At 51.0% G+C, this 20,918-nt stretch overlaps 8 protein-coding genes across 8 annotated transcripts; 4 read left to right on the forward strand and 4 right to left on the reverse strand.

Moving 5' to 3' along the window:
• Positions 1–171: 171 nt before the first annotated feature.
• On the forward strand, positions 172–2,818 carry A1O9_11825 (DNA ligase 1; the record flags this gene model as incomplete). Its single annotated transcript, XM_013399334.1, has 2 exons — positions 172–200; positions 253–2,818. 2 exons carry the CDS (start codon positions 172–174, stop codon positions 2,816–2,818), a joined length of 2,595 nt encoding a protein of 864 aa, XP_013254788.1.
• Positions 2,819–3,931: 1,113 nt separating this feature from the next.
• Positions 3,932–5,854, forward strand: A1O9_11826 (dihydroxy-acid dehydratase; the record flags this gene model as incomplete). Its single annotated transcript, XM_013399335.1, has 1 exon — positions 3,932–5,854. One exon carries the CDS (start codon positions 3,932–3,934, stop codon positions 5,852–5,854), a length of 1,923 nt encoding a protein of 640 aa, XP_013254789.1.
• Positions 5,855–7,694: 1,840 nt separating this feature from the next.
• A1O9_11827 (uncharacterized protein) lies at positions 7,695–10,325 on the reverse strand (the record flags this gene model as incomplete). The annotated part of the gene is made up of 12 exons (XM_013399336.1): positions 7,695–7,805; positions 7,875–8,173; positions 8,273–8,552; positions 8,620–8,718; positions 8,811–8,870; positions 8,894–8,958; positions 9,014–9,101; positions 9,186–9,264; positions 9,406–9,446; positions 9,665–9,736; positions 9,790–10,028; positions 10,166–10,325. The coding sequence occupies 12 exons, from the start codon at positions 10,323–10,325 to the stop codon at positions 7,695–7,697; spliced, it is 1,593 nt and encodes a 530-aa protein (XP_013254790.1).
• Positions 10,326–11,407: 1,082 nt separating this feature from the next.
• Positions 11,408–11,819, forward strand: A1O9_11828 (uncharacterized protein; the record flags this gene model as incomplete). Its single annotated transcript, XM_013399337.1, has 2 exons — positions 11,408–11,454; positions 11,534–11,819. The coding sequence occupies 2 exons, from the start codon at positions 11,408–11,410 to the stop codon at positions 11,817–11,819; spliced, it is 333 nt and encodes a 110-aa protein (XP_013254791.1).
• Positions 11,820–12,832: 1,013 nt separating this feature from the next.
• On the reverse strand, positions 12,833–13,438 carry A1O9_11829 (uncharacterized protein; the record flags this gene model as incomplete). The annotated part of the gene is made up of 1 exon (XM_013399338.1): positions 12,833–13,438. The coding sequence occupies one exon, from the start codon at positions 13,436–13,438 to the stop codon at positions 12,833–12,835; it is 606 nt and encodes a 201-aa protein (XP_013254792.1).
• An 882-nt stretch (positions 13,439–14,320) lies between these two features.
• On the forward strand, positions 14,321–14,876 carry A1O9_11830 (uncharacterized protein; the record flags this gene model as incomplete). Its single annotated transcript, XM_013399339.1, has 2 exons — positions 14,321–14,681; positions 14,728–14,876. The coding sequence occupies 2 exons, from the start codon at positions 14,321–14,323 to the stop codon at positions 14,874–14,876; spliced, it is 510 nt and encodes a 169-aa protein (XP_013254793.1).
• Positions 14,877–15,518: 642 nt separating this feature from the next.
• A1O9_11831 (lactoylglutathione lyase) lies at positions 15,519–16,560 on the reverse strand (the record flags this gene model as incomplete). Its single annotated transcript, XM_013399340.1, has 2 exons — positions 15,519–16,345; positions 16,413–16,560. 2 exons carry the CDS (start codon positions 16,558–16,560, stop codon positions 15,519–15,521), a joined length of 975 nt encoding a protein of 324 aa, XP_013254794.1.
• Positions 16,561–17,548: 988 nt separating this feature from the next.
• Positions 17,549–20,579, reverse strand: A1O9_11832 (uncharacterized protein; the record flags this gene model as incomplete). The annotated part of the gene is made up of 4 exons (XM_013399341.1): positions 17,549–19,800; positions 19,890–20,161; positions 20,224–20,430; positions 20,500–20,579. The coding sequence occupies 4 exons, from the start codon at positions 20,577–20,579 to the stop codon at positions 17,549–17,551; spliced, it is 2,811 nt and encodes a 936-aa protein (XP_013254795.1).
• Positions 20,580–20,918: the final 339 nt, after the last annotated feature.

Raw genomic sequence — 20,918 nt, forward strand, 5'->3', positions numbered from 1 at the left:
TCAATCCAGGCTTCAACTCCAGTCTCAGGCCTATGGCTTACTGCCTTGACCAGATCCATTCACTTAAAGACGCGACGTGAAATTTGCCTCTCAACTTCCCATCCATTCTCTATTCACCTCAACCTTCATCAATTCCCTTTTTCCTCGGCCAGCTTTGCCAAAGTCTTCATAATGCCGCAATCAAAGCAGGCCACCTTGGGGTATGTCATTGCCATGTTTTTCGTCCGCTTGGATCGCTGACTCGTCGGACAGCAACTTCCTTGGAAACAAATCCAGCGGCAACAAGTCCAAGTCTCAGTCTATGCTGTCCTTCAATCGAAAGTCAACCTCAAAAGGGCGGAGCCCGAACACAGACGCCGAAGATGGTGAAAACGATGCTGAGCAGACGTCAGCGATCCCACCTCACGACGACGCAGGCGACCTTACACCTTCTGGAGACCCAGCCGCTGAGCACAGAAATACATCTTCCACACGAAAGCACAAGAAACCGAGTGGTGAGGCTGGAGAGGACGTAGAAGGCACAGATGAGGAGCCTGTGGCCAGGAAAAGAAGAAAGACATCGAGATCCCAGAGTCCAGCGAGCGGCAAAGCTCAGTCGACGACCGCGGCCACGGGCACCAAAGTAACCAAAGGACCATCAAAGGCAACAAGAGCCATTCCAGAGGATTCTGCCTCTTCGGATGAAGAGAATGTTTCCTCAGAGGTGGAAGAGCCAGCGTCTGCAAGCGAGGCACCGAAATCCAAAACAAGCAACAAGAAGGTTCGCAAAGCGCAAACCACCCTACCGCTGCCTTCTAAAGATCCATATCCTGACTGGAAGGCTGGAGATCCTGTGCCGTATGCGGCTCTATGTACCACGTTCTCTTTGATTGAGCTTACCACGAAACGACTTCAAATTACGGCATATTGCTCCGCATTTCTTCAACAAGTCCTTCGTTTGACACCACATGATCTGCTTCCAACTATTCAGCTCATGCTCAACAAACTCGCAGCCGACTATGCTGGAATTGAACTTGGCATTGGCGAGTCATTGATTATGAAAGCCATTGGAGAGAGTTCGGGCCGTTCCCTAGCAGTAATCAAGGCTGACCATCAGAAGATTGGGGACCTTGGTCTAGTTGCCGCGAAGAGCAAGTCCAAGCAGGGTCAGATGTTCAAGCCGAAGCCCTTGACCGTCCACGGAGTCCATCAAGGCCTTCTTGACATTGCTAAGATGGAAGGCCAAGGTTCTCAGGACCAAAAAGTACGAGCAATCAACAAATTGATGGCATCTGCAGACGCTTCGTCTGCCACCAAAACAGTCGACATCAATAAAGATAAGGGTGGCCCTTCCGAAGCTAAGTTCCTCGTCAGGTTTCTGGAAGGAAAACTTCGTCTCGGTCTAGCAGAAAAGACGGTGATCATTGGTCTGGCACAGGCTGTCGTGATACATGAATCGGCCAAGAATGGAAAGACCGCCAGTCCTGATCAGTTGGCTCGAGGAGAGGCCGCGCTCAAGACTGTGTACAGTGAATTGCCATCTTACGAGGTCATTATCCCTGCAATGCTGGAGCATGGTATTTTTAAATTGCACGAAAGTTGCAAACTCCAACCAGGAGTGCCGCTCAAACCTATGTTGGCAAAGCCGACGAAATCAATTACGGAGGTTCTCGATCGTTTCGAAGGTAAAGACTTCACGTGTGAGTACAAATACGATGGAGAACGAGCACAAATCCATTATGTTGCGCCCGACTCCATGGGTGAATTCCCCGCAGCATCAAACACACTTGTTAAAGATCCGAAAGCATTCAAGGGACTAGCATCCATATTCTCCAGGAATTCGGAAGATCTGTCGAAGAAATATCCAGATATCTTGGAAAAACTAGACACCTGGATCAGACCGTCCACCAAAAGCTTTGTCTTGGACTGTGAGACCGTTGCATGGGATCCTCAGAACAAGAAAGTCCTTCCGTTTCAACAGCTGATGACCCGTAAACGCAAAGATGTGAAAACTTCTGAAGTCACTGTCAAAGTCTGCGTGTATGCATTCGACATGCTGTTCTACAACGGGGAGGCTTTGGTGAAAAAGTCCCTGCGAGAAAGACGGGAGGTGTTACATGCAGCCTTTGAGCCTGTTGAGGGAGAGTTTGACTTTGCTCAATTTGGCGACAGCAAAGATATTGAGGAGATTCAGAAGCTGTTGGATGAATCGGTCAAAGCATCCTGTGAAGGTCTCATGGTCAAGATGCTCGATACAGAAGAGTCAGGCTACGAACCAAGCAAACGGTCACGAAACTGGCTCAAGGTCAAGAAGGACTATCTGTCAGGTGTCGGCGACTCACTCGATCTGGTTGTCTTGGGCGCATACCATGGAAAGGGTAAACGAACTTCTGTCTATGGAGCCTTTCTCCTAGCAGCTTACAATTCCGAGACTCAGAACTTTGAGACCGTTTGCAATATTGGCACTGGATTTTCCGAGGTTGACTTGGTAGATCTTCACAAGGAACTTTCGGAACATTTAATTGAAGGTCCCAAACCTTTCTACAGCCATAGCACCGTCAAGAATGATCAGCCAGACGTCTGGTTCGATGCTCGTTGTGTATTCGAAGTCAAAACGGCTGATCTCACGCTCAGTCCACGATATCGGGCAGCGATCGACCAGATGGGCGGAAAGAACGGGATAAGTTTGCGGTTTCCCAGATTCATCCAGAGGAGGGACGACAAGAAACCTGAGGACGCAACTACCACCAGCGCTGTGGCTGAAATGTATCACAAGCAAGAAGTTGTGGCCAACGAAGGCAAAGGCAAAGGGGGGGTCGACGATGACTTTGAGTATTGATGCAATGAGGGCCCTTTCAGCCGTAGAATATGGTGTAGGGTGTCAATTTGTCACGAAGGTGATGAAGAATGGCGGTGCTGGGACTTGGAATGCGCGATCATCGGGTCACATGATGCTACTGAAGAGGGACAGAGTCGTACTGGGTGAGAGAAGGGTGTGATGAGACAATAGTCGATGTGCTGACTTTGGCCTCCTCGGTGTATCTTGGTTGTTGTATCTTTAGAATGCATCAGCTAGGATATTTTGTCATCGAAAGCCATGCCATCCATCCGCTACTTGGTATTGCCATCAGACCAACCTAGAACCCCCAACGAGATATCTCGTACATATCATGTCTGTCAATCCCAGGCTGGAGGACCAGCCTCCATCCCACCAACTAAGGTAGTGATAAGGTAGTGATATGTACTGAGAGTTAGTGTCTACCTGCTTCCTCTAGACTACGAGATAGAATACCGACTAGGTATCTTAAGTAAATGATTAATACCTGTCGTTGCCCAATTACTGCTTAGGTATCCTGACTTAGACAGCTGCCTGGCTAATAATGATAAGGCCTCGCTCATTTAGCAACCAAGACACGTTCGATTTCTACTCTGATTTGAACGTCCCTTCCAAATGTATTTGAAGGAGAGCCAAGCTGTAATAGGTCTCTGTCTCCCGTCCTGGGCTTACACAGCTTACACATCCATGGAATGCGCCATGAACACAATGGCGAAAACAAGTTCTTTCATATTTCCGGTATTAAGTATTCGACATCGGTCCTGAAGGAGCCATCCGTGTTCCGACGGATGTCGCGCACCGCTCCGCGACTGACGGCCCACACGGACTCATTGCCGAACTAGAACTACGTAATTGGCAATTGGCAATTGGCAGGTATATAGTATAGCAACCTTCTCCAATCCATCTCCAACTTGACATGATGTGGAGAAGCATGCGAAGAAGAGACAGGCCCTTCGAAGGAAAGCAACCAACGAGCAAACACAAGTGAAGGGGAGATGAGAGCGGACTGACTCTGACTCTTACTTGGATTGCCATGTGTCGGCCTAGGAGCCTTACATTTATCTCAAGCAACACAGAAATCAGATACGAGAAGCCCGAACACGAGAGAAAACAAGCATGGCTCTCAATAATGACACAACGGGGGCCGATGCCCGCATCAATCAAGAACTCACCGGCGCTAGCGACACCACGACCGCAACAGCGACCACCAACCCAATACCAGAAGACTACAATCTCTCGCATCCCATAGGCTCAACCTCCGGGCTCCGCCAGGGCCTGACATCCTACGGCGACGCACACTTCTCCCTATTCCTACGCAAAGTGTTCATCAAAGCGCTGGGCTATTCGGACTCGGCGTTGTCGTCGCCCATCGTGGGCATCATCAACACATACTCATCCTTCAACCCATGCCACAGCAACGTGCCGCAGCTGATCGAGTCGATCAAGCGCGGAGTATTGGCGTCGGGCGGCTTGCCCGTGGACTTCCCGACGATCAGCATCCACGAGAGCTTCTCCTCCCCGACGAGCATGTTCTTGCGGAATCTGATGGCCATGGACACGGAGGAGATGATCCGGGCGCAGCCGGTCGACGCGGTGGTCATGATCGGCGGGTGTGACAAGACGGTGCCGGCGCAGCTGATGGGCGGCATCAGCGCGAACAAGCCGGTTGTGCCGTTGATTACGGGCCCGATGATGCCCGGGTCGGTCAAGGGCGCGAGGGTCGGAGCGTGCACGGATTGCCGGAGCAACTGGGCGCGGTACCGCGCTGGGGCGATCGATGTCGAGGATATCATGGATGTGAATGAGGAGTTGGCGCCGACGGGTGGCACATGTGGGGTCATGGGCACGGCGAGCACGATGGCGTGTGTCACGGCGGGACTGGGGCTGCTTGAGCTACGCGGCGGTGCTACGGCGGCGGCGGTGAGCTCGGCGAGGCTGCGGGTTGCGGAGCAGGCGGGGAGGAATGCGGTTGCGCTACTGAAGTTGGAGAATCATAGGCCACAGGAACTACTGACGCGAGAGAGCTTCTTGAATGCTATCACGGTTCTTCAGGCCATCGGTGGGAGCACCAACGCTGTCGTGCACTTGATGGCTATCATCAACAGGCACCCAAAGGTGGCGGGGACGATTGACTTGAAGACCTTTGACGATATTGGCAGGAAGACGCCGCTACTTGTCGACCTGAAGCCGAGTGGGGATAATTACATGACCGATTTCCACAATGCCGGCGGCATGCTGGCACTACTGCACACGCTGAGACCGCTGCTGCACTTGGACGCTTTGACATATTGTGGCAAAACGCTCGGGGAGCTTTTGGATTCGACGCCCTTCAAGTCATTCGAATACTCGAGGCAAATCGTGCGGCCCCTGGACCATCCCCTGCACCCCAACTCGAGCCTCGTCGTTCTCTACGGGAATATCTGCCCCAACGGAGCTGTCATGAAAGCTTCGGCGTCCAAGGATCGGCGACTTCTCCATCACCGAGGAACAGTCTGCGTCTTTGAGAACTCGGCCGATATGGCTCGGCGCATTGACGACCCCGGTCTCGAGGTGGACGAGGACTCGATCCTTGTTCTCAAGAGCATCGGTCCCGTAGGGAACCCTGGGATGCCGGAAGCTGGGTTGATCCCCATTCCACAGAAGCTGGGCCGCCAGGGTGTGCTGGACATGTTAAGAATCAGTGATGGGCGGATGAGTGGCACCGCGGGAGGTACGATCGTCCTGCATATCTCCCCAGAGTCCGCGGACATGGGCTCAGTGTTTGGAGTCGTGGAGAATGGTGACAGGATCGTATGTGATGTCGAGAACAGGAGGCTGTCGCTGGAAGTGGAAGACTCGGTGCTTGCTCAAAGGATTGCTGAACGCAAGCAGCGGGCCCAGCAGGGTGCTTCTCAAAGTGAGCATGCGCAGGCCCGAGAGCCCTGGTTGGAGAGGTCCAATCGAAGAGGCTATCGCGGTCTATACGAACGCGAGGTCAACCAGGCTCATCTAGGATGCGATTTTGGGTTTCTCACGGCCGAGGGACCGCGTACAAGCTGACGAGGGCGTGTTCATGTCCGGGATCCGTTAGTTCTCTATAGTCTTCCGTGTATCAATAGATACCGAAGCCAATTGTCGGCAACGGACTCGCCTGAGCTTAGACATAGTCTAGCACTGCCTCTCTAAGGCCAGAATTGGCGGCTAGAATGTCTTATGACCATTTACGTATAGCTGTTCGTGGCCAGGTCGTTTTCCGTCCTCGTAGAGCCGTGAAGCCGCCATTGGATGTTCTGAGAAGTCTCGAGTCGCGACCTCTTGTACCTTCAGCTGATTTGCGGCAAGAGTCCGAAGTTTAACCCAGCAAGGTCAGACTCTGTTCCGGAGTCACAATACGAGGAAGCACTGATTAGCATTTGCCCATCCGAGTCCTGTGGGCAGCTGACCTCAGACCTCAGACCTCAGTGCAGCAGTGCACGACTGTATGTTCGATTTTTACCTCAAACGAGCACTGCCCTGGCCGTGTTGGTCGAAGTCGAAGGAATTTCATGAACCAGCATCTCGCAGCTGTTTCCCGTTTAGGAAGTCTACAAGAAAACCTGATGATCAGCATTGGCCTCACCCGGCAACCATCTACTGAATGGGGCAATACGTGCATGCATCGGGTATGCAACGTGCATTGGTTACGAGCAGTTACGGGGGTGTTTTCGGTTGCCGTCGCCACCCCCCCCCACCCATCGACGCCCATTGAAAATGGAAAGTGTTGATGAATTCCGCCTACGAAGGAAATTGCTCATCCTGTCCTCGGCGGAACAACTACTCCTAGGCCAAAAATTGACACTCGCATGGGATAGGGAGAGAGATAATTATTCACGCGCTCTGCAGCCATCCATATCTTGCCTCCTCCCGAAGAGAGAATAAAGCTTCCCAGAGACCCGTCGGACTGTCAGATCAGCGCACAGTACTGATCAACCGTGCGGGTCAAAACTTCGGGTGTGTACCGAGTAGATGTTCCGTCAAAGCGTGCTCAAACAGGGCAGAGCTTGTCTGCCCTGTCAGCGGGGTTTCTATGACGGCACGGTGCGTAGGGGGCCAGCGTGGTGAGGCTTGAACATGCATATTGAGGGCGCCCTCCCAATCAAGCAGTAGTTCAGCTGGGCAATCCAGGGGTGATGCTGTATGAGATCATCGAAGCAACAACAACCGCTTTAGGTAATTGGCACGAGTTTCGACGCATCTGGGGATAGCGGAGTTCGGATATTGTAGTTATGCCCATGCTCTCGCTTGCTCCTCCTAAGATCTCAAGAGGCCAACACTGAAAGCATTGAGGACCGAGTCGAGGTTTACCCAAGCAGGTACCCAGTAGCTTTTAACTCGGACAAGAACCGACGGAAAGGGATGACGGCTACGACCGGAAAACGTGTGCTCGCCAGAAGAAGACGTGGCGGAATCACCTGGCTGCGCCGAGGCTGCTGCTTCGAAATTCGAGAGGGGCTAAATGTGGCCCTTTAGCAATCGCGTAGGCCTACCTCCCAACTAGATATAGGTCAAAGAAAATAAGCGAATGCGAATGAAGAGATAATAGACCACACGAGAATAATCAACTCCAGCTTTAGAGGAGATCGCTAGCGATCGTTCATATTTTGGTGTCAAACTGCGCGGCTAGCTGTTATATCAGATCTTGAGACAAGATGAGAGTGGTGGCCAGTGCCAGTGGTTGCTATGGTCCACGCTTTTATCAAAATACCCGTTATCGACTGACTCATAGACTGCTTGGCATCAGCTCGACATAATTGGTGCTGCAATTAAGTTAAGGGAATCTGCAAAATAGCTCGCATTGGATGGTGTACCCCAAGATGGCGGGATTGAAAATGCGACATTAGATCCTGAACAGCAAATCTACTCATGCTGCCTCGATATACCAGCTCCTGTCTCCCCCGTCTAGCTCTCTTTGGCAAAAGCCATCCCCGAAGAATGACAATCTATTGCTGTACCGATACTTCCAATCGTAGTCCTATTTCAGCAAGCGACAGGATCAGCAAAATGGTCGACGAATGCAGAGCCTCGGTGGCGGACTGCTTACCTCCCAGCGAGGATTTGCTATACCCTCAAGGAAATGGATCCGACTCCCTGGCCACATCAGGATGGGCCCGTCAATAGTCCCGCCTTTGAACCACGACCGGCACGGCGAACTCCACGCCGTGCGCTTCAAGAAGTGTTCCCGATGCCTCTTGAAGTCGTCGACGGCGTCTTGCTTGGGTGAGAAGCTTTCCACGTCTTCGGTCTGGAGCTTGACGATGAACTTCGCCACGTAGCGCGTGGTGATCTCAATGGTTGGAAGGATGGAACCATGCGCATAAGGCCCGAAAGGACCGTTGATCACTAATGACCCGCTGGTTAACACTGATATACCACCTTGGTGGGGCGTGCTGCAAGAATATGCAGCCAGAAGGAGCCCCTCTAAGAGAGAAAAACACATACTGAAATAGCTTGGAAATTTGGGTACCGTCGCGCTGAGATAAGTGTACGGTTGGTCCTTCCAGGCGTCGCGTAGGTCGAGGTTATCATCTCCCACTACGGGGAATCTGGGGCGAAAAGAGACGTCGAATCCGGTCGCGCAGACCAGGACATCGAGTCGACGTCGGCGTCCATCCGCAGTGACAACCCCTTCTTCCGTCACCTCGGTGATCTGTGAGAAGGTCACCTCGCACTTCTCCTCTTCGACCAAACACTCCAAGTATCCGCTGCCTGGTGTTGGACGCTGTATGTCAGGGTCAGCCGTTTGAACTCTGCTCTGCTCTCTCTGATGACAACAGGAGCTGACGCACCCTACACCCGACGGCATAATTCCGTGGTACAATCTTCGAAATCAAGTGCTCTTTGCCTTTGAGTTTTCGGATCATCTCCAGTCTGGAGAACTGTGATGTCTCAGTATGGCAAAGCACGCGATAGCAGAAAGGGAGCAGAAATGGCGCTTACCTCCAGTGCTTGAGCCTGTTCTGCTGTGCCGTTGATGTACTTGTTTGACCGTCAGCCCGCGGTCAAAATTGACTCTAGTGAAGATCATCCCAGCTTGAACCTGTCGTTGAACTCCTCATCCACCAGTTTCCGGTATTTCAAGTAGGCAGCTGGGTCTTCAGCAAATTCCCTCTTTTGTTCTTCGGAGTCTTTGTTTACCATGTCAGCCTCGCTTACTAAGATGTTTTGCTTCAAAGCGATTACAATTAAAGTTATCTCCATGTTCTCCCGCACATTCCTGAGCAAACCCAGCTGTTATCCATGTCGAGGATCTTTGGAAGGAGATGAGTTTCTTGACGCCTGGTAAACTTCGTTAGCTCCCAGGAGATGGAAGAGCTATGGAAATGGGAATCTTGCGAGGAAAGATCGCAGGAACAATCTGCACCGCACTGGAGCCGTTTCCAATCACGCCCACTACCTTGTTGTCTAGCTGTATAGTATCGTTCCATACAGCGCTGGTGTACTTTGTTCTGGAACTTTTCGAGACCTTTTAGGTCGGGCCATTTCCAATGGCTGTGCCCCATGGCCGTTGCTTAGTACAACTTTTCAAGGCCTTGCCTGGGAACTCTCAGGGATAGGGCAACTTACTTGAGTACCCCTGTAGCATTAATGAGGATTTCACCTTCGTCAAAAAAGGCTCCTTGCTCTTGTCGGCGGGCACAACCTTTATCTTCCATTTTCCTGACCCCTGATCCCACCATGCGCCGGCCACCTGATGATTGAGTTTGACGTACTGCTGTAGGTCGTGCTTTTCCACTATGTCTTTGAAATAGCCCAGTATTTCTCCAGCCTCAGCGTAGCTGTCACGGTCTCGTTAGGAGAATGAGCATGTTCATCGCAATCGGTGCATCTCACTAGCTGAGGCCACTCCCACTTGTTCAAAGGACCGACGGCCGAGAGGAGTACATCGCATGTGTCCACAAAAGTCTAGTCACGGTGAGTATTAACGAGACCCAGGCTTGGTAGAACTAGTCCCGTACCTCATTGGTAGCTGACTTCGTCAAGGTCACATGCCACCGTCCCTCCAGCTTGTTCCACTCGGCCTTCTCGCAAAAATGCCCAAATTTCATGTATTTGTCGGCTCCGTATTTTGTGGCTGTACGTTTCAGATAGGCTTGAATTTCCGCACCGGTGGCCCGGTATCGACTCCAACTGGAGTTTGTTTTCGAAGGTGAATTGGTAGGCATGACATGGGACATCGCAAGCAACACCAGGATATCTTGGTAACGGTCAGAACGCCATGAATCTACAATGAAATCGAGCAGTACCTGGATTCGTACCAGGTTCCTCCTAACTCGTCGTTCTTTTCGTATGTGACCAGATCCAGGTTTCTGATACTTCTCGGCAAGAGAATACCTGTGAGGATACCTGACTTGCCCGCACCAATACATATGACTTTGATACGCCGTAGATTGTCCACTGCTCTTCTCTTCAAATTGCCTGGTTCCCTCTCATCAAAGTCAAAAGGTGCGATTGGTGTCCACCCGCCGTTGGTGGCTTTGGCGGGGGCGAACATGCTGGAGCGATGTAGATTATGGTGACTTACGAGCCTTGGACAGGCATACGGACTTCTGATGTTTGTTCTGAAATGGGGACTGACGCAAAAAGAAGATCTTGAGCACTACCCGTCCTTTGATACTAGGGAACCGCTCCCTGTGGTCTGTGTAATCTGAGTGCTCCCACTCAAGCGTGGATCATGATGACAGGATGGCCATGACACAAACATGTCTGATTTCGTACGCATCTTGTCCACCAGTGTCAAGCTCGTTCTGGGCGGCTGAGTAGTGTGGAAGTGTTTCTTGGCCAGTCCACATGGTATCTTTCTTTGGCAACCCCAGAGACGGCAAAGGCTTGTTGGATGGCTGCTGATATGGGGAGGTGAGGCTTCTCACTGTTACGGGCTTGAGGCTTGGCCATGACCAGCTTCGAGCTCCAGCCTCGGTAAACAAGAGGACTTCTGGGGCTCCGCAATTCTTGGTGTCTTGTGTACGGCAAATGTCCAATACAATGGCCACTCGTACTTACTGTACATTGGCTGAATACTATTACTGTGCATGAACAGGTAACAGTGACGAATCAACGAGGGATAGCATTCCCCACCATGCGTGACGAAGTATTTCTGTCTATCCATTTTATGGACCTCGGGAGCAACAGAGCAGGCCGCGCTCGAATTGCCATTCACAGATGGTATTGCTTTGGCACCGGATAGATTTGTCGTGTTGATGAACAATTGACCCAACGCTCGTCGCCCGCCGAAAAGCTCAACAACCTTTCCACAGGGGAACCTCTCTACCTCTGTAGGCGCCTCCAATCAAAGCTTTGCCTGTACCTTCTTGGCCCACTGCCCCCGCCCTTGCGACCCCGTGTCTCCCGGAAAGCTCATTGATTCGGGTAAGCCTCTGGCGAGCCGCTCGCAAGGGACTCTATCTTAAGCTTGCATTAGTGCCTCGAACCTTCTATCCACGTCTGCTCTTCCGAGGGGATCTCTTGCTTCTATAACGATGAATTCTGCCCATGCCCAATTCCCGCACTCAGACGATCCCTGTCGTCTTGACACAGGGGTGAAATCTTTGAAGCCTGAGAAGGCTCGTTGAGGAAATGGACGTTCCCAAAGACAGCATCGCACTTGATGGAGATGAGATTCGGTCAGTTGTCCCCGTTTCAGCTGCAGGAAGAGAGACTCCTTCATCTTACTGGGATCCCCTATTAACTAACAGATCGCAGGCGCAAGCGTAATCGGGATTCGCAAAGGCACTTTCGCGAACCGAGGAATCGTTACGTAAAAGAGCTCGAAGAAAGAATTGCGACTTTCTCGAAAAGCGATTCAGAACGAAACGCCAAATTGCTAGCTGAGAACAACTACCTTCGCAACTCGTTGTCTCGTGCAAGAGTCCATAGCCTCACCCTCAAATCTGTTCTCAGCGAACTTCTGAAATCTATGAACGAAGAGCCATGCCCTGGCATTACGAGCAGTCTGAACTGTCGCTTACAACGCCACATCCTTGTGTGATCGACTGGTTTGCATTTGGAGAACTGAGAGACCAGATCATAAAGCACTTCAATGACAGTGCAAAGCTGGACCGGCTCTTTGTCGATATCATGGAGCACACAGTTGTCGAAGTTCCCGATATTTCGCTCATATTATCGGCAGTCGAACCAGGACCTGGGTTCTTGGGCGTATGGAACTTATTCAACACGATGACTGGTGGTGTCACAAAGACTGGCATTCAAGCTGTATGCACTGTCAACACCTTAGAGCTGCATGATCATGCTTTACAAGGTTTATATCAAATGCACTTGGTATTATCCCCGGACACATCCGCTATCGGCTGCCATGCTAGCCAAGGTAGAGGATATTGGGCTCCCGTTTCATTGTCAACACTCCTCCAATCCCCTGAGCTGACAAGACGGCTTTATCACTATCTCGAACTGTATGACTCTCACAAGTGCTGGAAATATGATCCGTCCTTCTATATAAAATACCCGCAGTTGCGGTGGGAAGGGTATAAGGGCACCTAGGCTCATGGTATAAGCTACCGCGTCGCCTCGAGTTGGATCATGTCTGCTCATGTCGCAACTCCATTTCCAGATGCCGATCTAAACCCACCTAATCATCACAGGCGAATAAATGCATGCTTATCTTGGGAGGCAATGGAGCTATCAGACAACATTGGGGCACACAAAGGAACGATCTTAAGATTGTCTGCACTTTTAACATGACTTCTTCGTTCAGATTTAGTGATCTCTCGCGTTTTGGCAAGCATTGCCCATCTTTTGCGATAGCTGCTCAGACTCACGCTGCCGAGCCAATGCACCTTCTGGCTTCCTTAACATCAATACTCAGTACGTGGGATAACCTCCATTCACCGGAAGGACTTGTCCTGTGATGTAGGTCGCCTGATCGCTCAGAAGGAAGACAATGGCATTTGCCAATTCAGAAGGATCTGCCATTCTGGCCAATGGAACTGGCGCCATGCCTCGCTCTGTGTTATCGGCCCTGGGACCGTCAACGTGATCCTGCGCTCAAGCCAAAGGGGTGTCCACTCCGCCGGGTGCGACGACGTTAATCCTGACGCCAAATATTGCATAGTCGATAGCCCAAGATCGCGACATTCCCAACACCGCATGCTTACTGGTGACATATGCGCTTAGTGCCGAATAGCCTTGTAGAGACGCGCTGGAGCCAATGTTGACTATTGCATACTGTCCTTCGGGAGCGCGCCCGTTAGCTGATAGTGGCGTTTTCGCTTCGATATATCGAAGAAACTCTGTGCCCATGTACCATGTCCCGTGCTGGTTTACACCGATGGTAGCTAGGTAGTCCTCATCGGTCTCCAAATAGGCTTTCGAGTATGGCGCTATCCCAGCGGAGTTGACCAGGCCGTACATCTTGTCCTCGGTCTGGCGGATGTTTTGGAAGACACCTTTTGCCACTGCTCGAGAGCTAATGTCGACGCCTCCATGAAACGTGAAATTGTGATCGCCTTTTAGAGCGGCCACCAACTTTGAAGCTCGATCGACTCCATGGACGGTGGCACCAAGATCTAAAAGCTTTGGCACGGTTGCTAGGCCGATGCCTGACGCGGCTCCGGTCACGACGACGACTTTCTTGTCGAATAGAGAAGACATATTAATGTGGCACAGATTCCAACTTTGTAGTCCACTGATCTTGAGGGAATAGTGTCCTGCTTGTAGGCCAGGGATAATATATTTCCTAGGAAGCCACCACCACTGGATGGGGAGTAAGCGACCTAGCCATTGGGGGTCTATGATTTCGTTGGCCTGAATTAATCCCAGTGGCCATATTTCAGTTGGTTAGTGTAGTAAACGACGCCTCCATCGTGTTGACTCATCCCCTTACTGTGTCGATAGATCTTCCATACTCTGTCATAAATAAGCCTTTAGTCAACACCTGGCCAAGCCTCTCGAGCCCGTAGTTGGCTTTCTATGCTCCACTTATCCTGACTACAGTGCTCCACTCGGATCCATGGTCCATCACAACCGAGCCTGCTTGGCTGGTCTGAGGAGTGCGAGCACGGCCAGCCCGAGATAGACACTATGGCTTGTGCTGCACAATTAGACACCAAACTTCTAGACTAAGAGTCAGATTTGTACACATGACAAATTCTCTTTTCGCACCCCGGCTTGCGGTGGTGCACATCGTCTCATGCCTTCCATAGATCTGCTGTCCGTGCGATGATGATCTCCTGTGTGATGTTCACGGAAAGCTCAAGGCCGAGCGTTGGCTATCACTGTCCTCTTGCAAACAACCTCTAATCACCATGAAGGAAGTTCAAATTGCGATCGCTGGCATTAGCAGCAAACTTGCTCAAGTGTCCAAACGTCAGACTTCGAGGCTCGAGCCGTAGCATTGTAAGTCTGCCCACCTTTCTCTCTCAGTCCTTTCGGGTCACCTTGATCGAATGCGGAGCATATGACGTCGATTTATTGAGATCGTTCGTCAATGGATGCAATATTGTCGCCTGTTGTTACTATGCCGACAACAAAACAATGGTGGAAGGTCAAAAGATTTTAATCGACATCTGCGAAGAGTTAAACGTCCCTCGATACCTAGCCAGTGATTACACCGCTGACTACACAAAACTTGACGGGGGGGACATTATTCTCAAGGACCCGATGAAAGACGTTCGCACGTACTTAAGCACTCGGTTAAAAGTGAAAGGCATACATGTTCTAGTTGGACTCCTGATGGAGGTGTTCTGGACCTATTTCGGTGTCTGGGACCCAGAGCACCGAAAGCTTCGGTACTGGGGAACAGGAAACGAGGTCTGGGATTTAACAACGTATAACACGGCTGCGGAGTATGTCGCGGCAGTGATTCTCGACGCTAAAGCAGTAGGCATAAAGCGATGTGAGTTCTAGCACCCTTCACCCTTACTAAAATCTCACAATGTCAGTTGCCGGCCACCAGGTAACGATAAACAGAATGGCAGAGGACATCAACGTCGTACTCGGTGTTGAGCCAGAGGTAGAATGTGCCGGCTCCGTGGATGAAGTCCAACAGCGGATCTCGCTGGAAGGCGGGCGGCAGAATCCGGTAGCATAAGTCTGATCTTTCGTTTCAGCTGTCGTCTCGTCCACTGTCGACGGCTGTGGGACAGCGCAGGAATGTACTACACTCTGACCGGGAAGATCAGCCTCGGGAACCAGTTGGACAACGCCAATTATCCAGGCGTGCAAAGTGAAAAGTTTCGCGGCTTCTTGAAAGTTCAGTTAGAGACCTCACGACCTCACCGCCAACTTAACCAGTTTTGATAACTGAGAAGGGCAAGCTTATGGCGTGGCATCCGAGAAAAGACATTTGGGCCTGAGGCGGGCCAGATACCAGACCTTCTTTTGTAGAAAGGGAATATTATCGTCGTTTATAAGACATCTAACGGTGCTGGTAGTCCATTTCGATCAGGCTTGGTTCTTTCCAACACAGCAACACACAACTCTCTTGTTCTCTTCGAAGAAGCGACCATGAAGCAGGGGTGAGCAGAGATGAGCAACGGCGGCTGTTCAGCATCAAAGGCCCAGTATACTGTATTGACCGAACCCGACCCTAGCTACCTAAGAGAGAGAACATCTCCTAACTCGATGATATCTTCCCTTCCTTCCTGGTCATGGAACGTGTTGAAGATATGATGTTGCTCCCACTCAACAACCGCAAGATTATACAACGAAAATCGGAGGCTCCTCATTCGCTTCACCAATTGGTGGTCTTCTTCAGCTTCTCGTTTTGTATCACTTCGATCCAATAGTCGTCCGGGTCGAGGACGAAAGCAACATTCTTCATTCTTCCATCGGTAAGTCGCTTTTTCCAGTTCACCTTCTTTTCTTCGAGGAAGGCACAAGCCTTGTCCAGATCATCCACACTCACACAGATATGTCCAAATCCCTGGGGTTGATCGTTGCCATTGTGGTACACCATACCCTCCTCCTTCTCGGTGCCATAGTTCCAGGTCAGCTCAAGCAAGCCTTCCTTCCCCGCAAGTGGATTGACTCCGTTGGCAGTGTCGGACTCCTTTGGGATGCCGTAATCACCTGGATAGCCCAGGAAGTAGAGTGTGAAGCCCGCCTCTTTCTGTTCCGAGGTCCGCATCAGACTCATGCCCATGACGTCCTGGTAGAAAGTTAAACTCTTCTCTGGGTCCTTGACGCGGATCATGGTGTGGTTGAAACGGTACGAGGAGGTATCGGTGGTCGTGATATCCTTGGTCTCATCCACGTTTTTCTGCCCGATGATCTCGACCCAGTAACCATCTGGGTCGAGTGCAAATGCAATGCTCCGCATGCGCCCGTCCGTCAGTTTCTTCTGAAACTTGTAGCCGGCGTCTTCGATGCGTTTGCATGCGGCCTGGATGTTGTCGACACTGACACAGACGTGGCCGAAACCTTTATGGGGGTCCTTGTTGCCGTTATTGATACTGTACGAGTCATCGGACTCAGTGCCATAGTTGTGGGTAAGCTCAAGAACACCCTCACGGTCAGTCCAGTGCGCGCCAGTCGAAGCGGATGAGGGACCGTCGTAGGCTGGGTAGAGATTGACGATGAGTTCACCTCGGGTCTCAATATCAAAATTATTGGCGAAGGGACTTACCAAGAAAGTACAGGTCAAATTTGGCTTCGGGGAACTTGATCTGATTGACGAGGGAGAGGCCCAAGAGCTTGTAGTAGTCAACGGACCTCTTGGGATCCTTGATCCGCAGCATGGTATGATTGAACTTCCATTTTGAATGGTCAGTCATTGTGGCGTATGGGCGTCGCTTGGTGGTCGTCTTCAATTCAGATGGGACGGACTTTGATTGCGAGTTCAGCTGGTGGACAAGCTGTTGAAGTCTTGGACGAGGCTTGGTTGCCAATAAAGACGGGTTCATAGACTTGACACTCTTAGGTAGAAGCAATTGAGGAACACGATTACATTAATTTATTCCTGGTAGTCTTGTAGCAAGAGAGGGAAACTGCAGAAAGTGGACGGAGGTGCATCATCAGTCGCTCATAGTTGGAGTCTGCAGTTTTTACCCCTCACTTGCGAGGACCCATAGTCCCAAAATAAACGTGACCTTGTCGCTATCTGAGGCTTATGGGGGGTTCGTACCTCGGAACGGAACAACTACTCGGCACCTATGATAGATAGTGAGGTCATGACGCCGCTGGACACCAACTCTTAGGATTAGTAGCACCAATTGGCAGTCCACCCAGACATATTCATGTCAGCATAGCAACCTGAATCTTCGTAGAAAGCCACTGGCAAGACTCGCATATTCGATATAGGTTACAAATCAGCATAGTTCGCACATGATAGATACATAAAACCGATTGGTGGTTTCATTTTAGCTGCAAGTAAAAAGCCGCAGGATCGATCAGCCAAGTCCATCACCATACAGCAACCAGTTCAACCGCCCACGAGTCCAACCTTCTTCGGTGTGCCGATTGCCCATTCATACAATGCAGCCCTGTGCCCGTTGCCAGGTCGACTTCTTCGACCAAAACTGGTGAAAATAGCACTCTGGAAATTATTGGCGTTTGACTGCAATCCAGTTCATGGTCCACCATGTCCCCTCAGCCCCAAGACAGCGCCATGCTTTGAAAGGGTAGTAAAAACACATGAGTTGGTTTGGTCGTAGAATTCCGCGTCGCCGTCAACCCTTAGAAAGAGATTTATCAGACCTCTGTCGAAATCAAGCCACATCTAAATATGAACATGATGCAAACAATGATCCGTCACTCGCTCGATTACACGCCCGTCTCTTCCTCGTCTGACTCATATTCTCTCTTGACGCCTCGTTTCTGCGCACGCTCACTTTGCTCAATCATGTACACCAAGTCCACGATATAGTCACGTAAGGTACGAGTGACACTCATAATGTTGAACAGCGCGTACTTGTGACCACCAAACAGCTGATCCACAAGAGGAGAGCCATCTTTCTCAAATTGATTTCCTTGGGGCTTGTTTGCGTAACGTGCCAGATTTCGAAGAATCATCACACTCATCCAGGGTATACCAGCAGGATGATTGGATTGATCCATCAAGGTGTATTGGTATGCATGTTTCGTATTAATGCGCTCTGGCTTTTTACCCACGTTGGCCAATTCATGAACCACTTCAGACATGCCCTCCGGTGTCTTTGGGATATGGACCTGGATGTGCGAGCCAATGTCACTAGCTTTGGCGAAGGGGTGCGCTCGGCCACAAAGAGTCCATCGGCATGTCCACGACCCAAGCGTACTCGCTGTAAAACGACCATCGGCTGTTCGTTGAACTCGCAAATGATCATTGACCACATGATTCCAAACATTCTCGCGGCTTGAGTACCATTGGCCACACAAGGAGCTCTTCTGGTTATTGCGACTGGCAGGATCGGTCGGATCTAACCGTCCAATTTCCCACAAGCACTTGAAGAAACGGAGTCTCCTATCTAGGTCAACTAACACCCTCCTCGGCTTGATCCCCTTGATGATGAATCGCGGTGTGCTACCGTTGATGACTTGGGCTTGTGCCGTGGTGAAAGTGTTTGAGACATTCTTAATGAATTCAGCAGCTGGAATGGGGTTGTTTTGAGCAAACCGGCCCTGGTATGCCTGCCAGATTGCAATTTGTGTAATATCATCAGTCGGTGATTCTTCAAAACAACATCTGAGCCATTTGGAGGAGCGTTCAGGCTCGGGGAACCCCAGCAGTTGAGCATGAAGATCTGGTGGGATGCTGGGTATCACCGACGTAATAGGTATCTTTTCAGGCGAGGGTGCTCCCATAACATTTTCGATCGTGACTGAAGCTTGATATGACAACAGATTGATCAACCGCGGGATCATGGAGGGAAGAAGGTGAGACTGAGACGAGAGTAACTCGGTATTGTTATCCGGCGTGGCGGTATATTCGTACAGAAATGTCAAGGTTGCCTCCAACAGCTCCACATCGGACTCCAAAAGAATCATTGAAAAGAGCCTCTCAATGGTCGAGAGTGGGATTCCAGTCAGTTGATGAACTTCCTGGGTTGCAATACCCATTCTGTTGATGGACCTCAGAGCTGACATGAGCACTGATCTGTCATTGGATTCGAGAAGAGGGATCAGAGAGAGGTAGAGTGGATCGATAGGCGTGATTGGCCAATATCGGGAGACCTGCTCGGTCATGTCTAGCGCCGACTGTCTGAATTCTGCCAGTCTAGGTTGATCGGGAAGCGAGACAGCAATGGTGAGGAAATCCTTGAACATGGGAAATTTGGACATGAAAAGAGCATTTTCCTCGAGTATTACCATGTTGCGTAAGACCAATGCGGCCTCCTTCAGTCTCTCCAAACGTTCCGACGACTCATCGGTTTCAACGACCTCGGTTGAATCAACATGTGATAACTGTATTCGTTCAAGCAAGTTGGACGTTCCAAAAGCCGCGTTCAAGGTATTCGCAGGGGAATCCCCATCATCTTCGCCATATGTGACCGTCCATCTGACTCCAGTGGCGAGCTGAGTGATTTCTAGGGCTTTCTCGACCAGAGATTCAGCAAGGAATGGGAAGCCCTCGAATTTGTATTTATCCCCGCGCTCATACGAGACCTTAACAAGATGATGCAGTGCAAACTTTTGTTCACTCGCCACCCCGGAGCGCAAACCATACAGACACCTCAAATAAATGCTTGGACCATTCATCTGGTTCGGCAGAAAGGGGCGTAAGTTTTGCTGCTGATTCGTGGTGAGACGCGACTTAGTTTGTGCTTTACGTTGGGCTTTGCGGGAGTAGAATTCAATGGGGTTGTTGCCCGGAGTCAGGTGAGGCCGCAACGTCAGAGCAAGAGATTGCTTGGGTTTGTAGTGCTCATACCAGTCAAATGCTGGGTGTCTAGGATCTTCTATGCTACCACTGGGTTGAGGTTGTTGCGGCGCGGTTGGCGTGGATGGGGAATCAGTGGCACGCAGGGTTCGGGCTCTCGCGGGAAGGGAATCTGGCTGGTACATTTGGGTGCGTTTAGGGTCCTGTCTGAGTTGACCTATACATCTCAGATTAGCCGTGCCATCGGAGTGCCATTGTACAAGAGCAGACAGATGCAGCAAGTGCGCACAAAGAGTTGTCACGTACGAGTAGGATATCGTCCAGCACTTCCTAGTTCTTCGGGCTCTGGTTTTTCACGCTTCGGCGTAGTCAACTTGTCCTCATCTGCGGATTCCTGTGCGTCTGCATCGATGGTGCCGTCCAGCCCGTGGTGGGCAAGGGAACGTGAATTGGGAGTGTTGGGGGTAGGAAAGTTCTCAAGGGTTCGTGCACGTAGGTCACCTCCCTTTGCACTGATGTCCTCAAGAATTTCCCGAGGAGGAGGAATTTCGCCCCAATATGTCTCGATCTCATATGCGCTGGGGGTCAACAGGGTCAGCAGCGGTCGGGATGAAAATGTGCAACGGTTGGATGAACATACGCCAGATTTCTGTAATACACGGTTTTGAGTTGAAATGTCATAACGGCTTCGTGGTTTTTCCCAACACCAAATTCTTTCACCAGAGTTCTCCATTGCATGCGTTCGGCAGATAGGGCGTCATAGCCACCGCGATCCATGACCAGACGATACAGCTTGTGTAGGGAGATGGGACGTCCACTGACTTTGCCCTCACGGTCGAAGGTAGTCCTGTTGGAGAGGCCAGGTCAGCATAGGCGAAGATGGGGCAGGGCAGGGCAATCTTGACAGCGCGCTCACCCTCGCTTCTCATGAAATGCAGCAACATCTGCCAGGAACTCGACCTCGTCTTCGATGAACTTCTTCGGAGGTGAGGTCATGATGGGAGGTGGGTTATGAGGAGTGTTTGGGCGATGAAATGTGGTGAGGACCAGTCCTCATCGCGCGATGCGAAGAAACAAGTTGTGCGAGAACGAAGACGCGCGCAAGGGAGAGGTGGACAGAACAGACAGGGCCGCCGAATTGTTTGTCGATCTCAGGTAACTTGTAAAATGATAATGAAGTTGATGCGACGCCCCGGGCAGCGCAGCGCAAACCGTCGACTAAGGACCAAAGAGGACTGGCGTTCTCGCCAGGTTTTCATGATCGCGCAAGGGCAGGCGCGGACATGATTCAGGTCGTCGCTTCCCATGCAGCTTCGGCTTGTCCCGCCCGGATAA

This window comes from Exophiala aquamarina (genome assembly GCF_000709125.1).
Source record: "Exophiala aquamarina CBS 119918 chromosome Unknown aczIA-supercont1.19, whole genome shotgun sequence".
Classification (NCBI taxonomy): Eukaryota; Fungi; Ascomycota; class Eurotiomycetes; order Chaetothyriales; family Herpotrichiellaceae; genus Exophiala; species Exophiala aquamarina.